Raw genomic sequence first — 6,765 nt, 5'->3', positions numbered from 1 at the left:
AAAGTTAAATTAGATTTATATTCACGTAAAGATAACTTACTGGTATTATTACTAGAGGATCAGTAGACAGGGACGGTTGAATCGTACTGTATGGATCAACTTCCGATTGATATTGAAATGCATGTGTGGTCGATGTATCATCATCGTTCAAATATATTGGCAATGTATCGGAGTGGACGTCGCTTGACATAACACTTTCAAAAGTGTCATTTACATAACTGCTCGAGAATTGTGATATCTGAACTGGTGCAGATTCAGTGAGATGCGGAATCGATGCAAAATCAGTTGATTGTGGTTGTTGTTGTATTAGATTCGATGACAACAGTTCCATATTGGAATTCGGTTGATCAATTTTACTCCCTGCTGATCGTTTTACGTTGAATCTGTTGCAATCTTGCGCTGATCGACTTTCGCTATCGTTTTGCCGTTTCAAATATCGACTTCTTATCGAAGTTCTTGAGGATGTCCACAATGGTGAAAAATTTCCATCCACATTGGTTGTAGCCTCGGTGTCATTTTCTGTTGTTTTATGGTGCCCCATTGCGTCATCAGTTGACATAACCTGCGAAGAATTAGGCAAAATTAGCGCATTCATTAGTGGCATTGCGGCGGATGAAAGCCGAGAAGCGCTTGTGACTCCATCTGTTTGGTAAGAGAGTAGCGTTAAAGTACTGGTTGAATCCCGAATAGTTGTTGATGAATTGTGTTGCAACGGTACGTTAATTAGCGGATTCATCAGATTAACAGATTCTTCCAAACGATTATTTGAAATATCAGCATAAGAAGACTGGGCCATAGCATAGCAAGTAGAAGTTGAAGTAAGTGGATGAAATTCCTCCAGTCTACTGTTGTTTACAACATTGTTGGTGTTGACCCTCGGGGTTTCAGATGTGGACATAGAGATGGTCGTATCCAAAAACTGGGATGTATCAAAGTTCTCCCAATCAAATTCCTGCGACATATCCGATCGGTTTTTAAACACTTTTGTTGACAAGAATTATTATGCACACCGAGCAGACAACAAACAATTTTCAAAAATGTTATTTTTCCGTAAGAAGTGAATTACGCGCTGCGAATTGTGGGAGTGGTCATCACAAAGAATTTTTTTGAGACCATTGGTCAATAATGAAGCATCATGTGATGAATGGGAGGGTCCCAAATTTCGATGCCTGACAAGCTAACGAAAATTATCGATGACAATACAACAACAAGGGATCATCAACAGGGATACTTGCAAGTCCCTGCCGTATTCCACTTTCCATTATATAAAACGTTGGGTGGAATTTCTCCATTCAGCGTACCGTTTTCCGGAATAACTCTTTAAAATTCGGTTTATTAAGCAAAGGCACTTCACACTATTGTTGTTACCGTTTACTTTTGGTGTTAATCAGGAAAATCTCGGGTTTCTTTGAGGGAGAAATCTCCTGAATAGACAATACTGCAATTAAAATATTTCATAATGACGAAAAATGAACGGATTGATTATATATCAGTGATGTATTTGTGATGAAAATAAAATTAAAAAATTGTTTTAGATGAAAAATGGCATCAAATTGGAAGAGTCTTATTCTTTTTTTCAATAAATAATCTTATTTTAGATGTACCCACAAATGTGTATAACAATTTCATTCTCATCAGAAATACGTGTAATCCACCACTGGATACAGTGGATATACTGTATATATTAGCTATAGATCGTTGCCTTTCAATGTAGATGTGGTATGAACACGTACAATCTTGACCTAGCCGTAAAAGTAGACGTCTAGACTGAGTAAGTCATAGAATTAGATTGATCACTTTTATTTTGTCTAGCAATTTTTACATTGACTTTTTACATTGACAGGCAATAAATTCGAAAGGTTAATAAAGATTGATAAAAAATAAAGAAAAAAGATTGATATCAGTGATAGGGAATGAGATCAATTCGTTCTAAACGACTTCATCTTGTAATTTTATAAGATAACCAAATGATAAAACATTAAATAAATTGCGCATTTTTTAAATAAGAAAAATTGGAAGTATGCAAAACGTTTATGCGTTGGCAATGAATTCGCAAACTTTTTAAAGTAATTTCGATAAATCAAAATTATAATAAGAAGATAATGTAAGCGTTCTGATTCTATTAAATAAAATTAATAATGCTTACAGAAAGTTAGTTATTTTTCTGCCAAAGTTTTTGAAGTGTTTACCAAGCATAGGCCAATATACGGTCGTTTCATTTTACTTAATACTTATTTGATTAGTTTTGAAAATGACAGTGGCATATGCAAATTTGAGTGGCATTTACACCCATAATCAAGAATGAACATGACTTTCGACTATTAGTGGTTTAATGTCTCTAAAAGAATCTGTTTGCTATAGGAAAAGAAAAATTGCTGAAATTGACGGGGTAACAAATTTGTGGCTTTGATGACAACTGTTGAAAAATTCGTCACTAGTGAAAGTATCAAATTTGTCACTTATTTAGACATATCAGCAAGGAAGTTTAAGTGTTAGCAATAGATTTCATTAAATTTCAAATAGCATACGAGTTATTTGTTATCTTTTGGAAAAAAATGATTTCATAATTGCAGTATTGCAATGCATTTTTGAACTACAGTATCTTTTCTTGTCAAGAGTGGAACGTGTGTTAGAATAGAAGTATTGTTAAAATAATTTCAAATTAATGAATCTTCAAATAGCTTTAATAGGACTTAATTTACTTTTTATTAAGGTAACTAAAAGTAATGCAAATTATGCAAGTTAGTGAGGAAATTTTGGAGCAAGAAATGGGTCGAAAAAGAACTGCAGCACAGCAACATCCTTCAATGTATCTTATGACTCTGTAAGGTTTATAAGAGCAGCACCTGTGGTACTGGGTGGAGTCCGATGATTAGACTACACTATGTCGCCTTATGATTAGACTGCAGTGTGTCGCCATATTTTTATTTTAGGCGGGTCATGTGGATTGATTTTTACCGAAGAATTAGTTCTTCTACTTCAGGTCACAATCTATCCTTTACATGATCGACAAATCTTGAACTGAATTAGCAGGAAATAGTAATCATATGAATTGTATTCTGAGGAAGATCCTTATTTCGATTCTAATAGTTTGGATCGGTAAATTTCTCCTTATGATTTCTGTAATCTTATTTAAGCTAATATATTCAGCAAGGCAGAGATATTCATTATGAACAGTACTATCATATATTATAAATACAGTAATGTCATACACTCTAATCAGTTTAGATGCTAGTAAACTGAGCTTCTGATTCTGATTTCCTTCGACGAGATCGGTTTACTGAAAATATCTGTTGATGAACCGTTTAACAATTCCTCACAATCATTTCGTTTTTCTTCGCAATTTTATTTCTTACATTTAATAATATGAAATTTTATGAATTTTTAAAGTCAATTTAATTTAAATTTAATTCGAAATTAATTAAAATGAATCTCGCTGTAATAAAGGACGCAGAAATGATATATGAATTTGATCTTAAGTAAGTCAAAGAGTACATAATACCTTGCTAAATTTAGCATCTTTTGTTTTTCCCATATAATAATAAGCTTCCCATTGATCATTGGAATATTCGATGAGTCATCTCATTTATCTCCATTAGAAACACAATATTTCTTTTTCCCTCATCTGTCCTAATCTATTCGTTATCAGTTTGCTGCTTATCAATTGAAACAGATATTAGCGTCGCTATCCGCAGTTTTTGGCTGAAAAATACCACATACCCAAAATCATTGTCACCGTATTATCATCATTATCATCACTGCAATCATATCGCTTTGTAATTGACATTTATTTTTTACAGTTGGTGTAGCTTAATAGCTTTCATATATAATATTTGCTGGAATTGATAAACTTCAAGTTCAGTTCATAAATTGACTGATTTGACCTGCTAATATCTGTGCTCTTTAATTTCAAACTTTAATAAAGCAAAGATTATGAAAGGTAAAAAAAGAGTTGAAATGAAATAAATTTCGAAAATGCGCCAAACAACAATGAAATTAGAAAAAGGAGTTGAAATGTTAGAAAGTAATACTTTGAACTCTGTGGAATGTGTGTTTAACCTTCCTTCATTCTCAGACAAATTTCAAATGCTAAAGATTTCATTACCTACAGGAACATTGATTAAAAACAGATTTTTTGATGAGTATAATTGTATGAAGAACGGATAATTTCTCATCAAATCGTTCCAAAACAGTTATCATTCCGCTTCCGACAAACAAACTAAATATATAATCAAAAGATCCGGCATTCACCTGGATTTAAGTTAAGCTGAATTTTATCAATTGACTCGATATATTCCATTTCAAAATTTGCGTCCTTCTATAAAGATATGATTTTTTTTTAGAGAAAGAAAGATAAGAAAGATATGATAAAGATAAGATTAACTTATTTACCTTCAGAAGATCCAACCTGCTTGCTGTCATACAGTTTTGCATATCACCGACTATCAAGAACTGTCATATTCATAAAAAATTTTTGAAAGAGAAAAGCTATCACTGTATAATGCAACAATGCCAATCAGCAAAGTTAAATCATTTGTCAAAATGTCGCTGTTCCGTTTGAAATTTTGTTTATACGTGGAAAAAATTTGCTTTTGCTTGTTTGTGCATTGTTTTAACAAAAGCTTATCATTGTTGTGATTAGCTTGGTTTATTGTGAACATAGCAGCTTTGCAATGTGACAGCTATTACAATAATTAAATAGAAATTGCGTATTTCAAATATTGAAAATAAGGCTAAATAAATGATCACAACAGCTATCACAGAGCAAAAAAAAAAAAAAAAAAAAGGTCCAATTTTAGTCCCAGTCCCATTTTTTGACAAAGAGAAATGAAAGCTCAAACTGCAATTACGTACAATAAGCGCATAAAAATAACAATTGGGAATATTGAAAGAAAAGCTAATGTTACGGAATACTTCCGCTGTATCACAAATCCATAAAAGAAAAACGATTCCGAAAATTTCATAATTGCTATTCAAGGACAAATTAATATCTGTCTCCAAATATTTTCTCTATTCAATTATTTTTACTTCACTTCGCCCAATTAGAAACAACATCTACTACAAATACGATAGCGCCTACTACCATACTTCAGTACTTACAGCCGTATTGATCAGATGAATAAACTGATAAATAATAAATAAATAAAGATAAATAAAAGATAAATAAACTGACAGTAGCTTTATTCAAATTTAATGCTTCCCATCTGCAGTTTAGCGTGAATAGTTTAGAAAAGTCCAAATAATGTTAAAATAAGAAATGAAATAAATAACTATAATATATAAACTATATGATTAGCATGAAAATGGTTGACAATTAATTTGAAAAGAAATTAAAATAATGAAATAACTAGAAATATTAATAAAATAAAGCCAAATACTTCGGATCACATTTTAGGCCAATTAGACATATATTTCAAGTATTGGCTTGCATTAGCATCAACGCCGTTACGCTCATTATACATTTACAAATAATTTCGTTTACTCCATCGCAGGAAGCTGTTAGATGAACTCGAAGACAATTGCACAACTTAGCACCAATCTGTAAAAAATGCGTTAGATTATTTACAAAGGAGCGCAGTTGACCTTAACGTAACTTCCTGCTTTATAAGCCAAATTTTAAAATGAAACAAATTTTAGAAAGCTTCTTTAAATTTACATTTTGAATTTTTTCACTGTCAGTCATTCCCACGCAGTTTTGCAACGAACAAAACGCCGTCAGAATCGCCATCTCTTCCTCCTTCACTTCGAATCCTAAACCATTCACGCATTGCGCTATCGCTTCACTACCAACACCCAAAATTGCTTCGTAGTTTTCGTTTGTGAATGAAGTGCGCAAAGTCTATATAAAGTATATATTATCAAACTTGTCATCGAATTTATCGAGAAATGTTCATTTTAATTATAGGTAGATAATTTCAGTGACTAAACCAAATCCGGTTTACCGGTTCTCATTTTTACTATCACATTAGTATTAAGAAATTTTGAAAGATTTACTAAGTGTATTGATTTCTAGAGAGGAGTAGAAATTTCCAAAGTCACTAAAAACGGCTAGCAAAGAAAGAAAACGGAAAGAGCAAGGATTTACTAGCGCTGCATAAACGCCATTATCGATTACTTTCTCCAAATCCTTTGCATTAATTTCCTTCATTATCGGGATATTATTCAAGAATATATGGATCCTTTCTACAGCTTCGGCTCGGTTATTAATTATCAACCCCGGCGGGAATGTTTCGCGATATGCGCTAACAACAGTAGCCTTCAGTTTTTTCATCTCTTCGATCATTTCCATTTCTTTTTCTCTAAAAAAATCATCACTTTGATATTTTCCTTAATTAAGCTGATTTGTTCTATGTAAGTAAAGCAACAAAATATCTTCTCCTCTGACACGTAAGACTTACTTGTTTTCATCCTTTTTCCGTTTTCGATTTCGATCTAAATGTACCAATTCCTGACGCATGCCTAACTGAAGACATTTCTGAAATCGACAGCTCTGACATCTATTCCGGTTTTTCTGATCCACTATGCAATTACCTTGCTTGTAGCATACATATTCTATTTTCTTTTGAATAGTTCTTCGGAAAAAACCCTGAAAATTTCTATTCATTTGGGTTGAAATTCTTGAGATTCAATCACTACCAAAACCAACATTTATTGCCTAATCCTTCAAATATCTATCAAAACGTCAGATAGCAGTAGTTAGGCATTATAAAGATATGGTTCAATGTACTCCGGATATTGAGTTTGCACAATCACTCAACGTACGTG

The 6,765-nt window shown here is 32.5% G+C and overlaps 2 protein-coding genes across 2 annotated transcripts in view; both read right to left on the bottom strand.

The window, feature by feature from the left end:
• Positions 1-961, bottom strand: part of LOAG_17606 (hypothetical protein) — a gene marked incomplete at both ends in the record, with an annotated part of 2,587 nt that extends 1,626 nt beyond the window's left edge. The window contains one exon of the mRNA XM_020450265.1: positions 41-961. Coding sequence (XP_020306087.1) covers positions 41-961 — 921 coding nt within the window. The remainder of the gene's footprint in view (positions 1-40) is intronic.
• Positions 962-5,413: 4,452 nt separating this feature from the next.
• The window catches only part of LOAG_17605 (hypothetical protein), a gene marked incomplete at both ends in the record, with an annotated part of 4,034 nt that continues 2,682 nt past the window's right edge, over positions 5,414-6,765 (bottom strand). Inside the window, 4 exons of the mRNA XM_020450264.1 lie at positions 5,414-5,539; positions 5,657-5,839; positions 6,086-6,299; positions 6,399-6,586. Of these exons, the coding sequence (XP_020306086.1) occupies positions 5,414-5,539; positions 5,657-5,839; positions 6,086-6,299; positions 6,399-6,586 (711 nt within the window). The remainder of the gene's footprint in view (positions 5,540-5,656; positions 5,840-6,085; positions 6,300-6,398; positions 6,587-6,765) is intronic.

This window comes from Loa loa, assembly GCF_000183805.2.
Source record: "Loa loa unplaced genomic scaffold supercont3.101, whole genome shotgun sequence".
In the NCBI taxonomy this organism is placed as follows: Eukaryota; Metazoa; Nematoda; class Chromadorea; order Rhabditida; family Onchocercidae; genus Loa; species Loa loa.
Note: the sequence above shows the minus strand (reverse complement) of the source record. Positions and strands in the feature narration are given on the sequence as shown.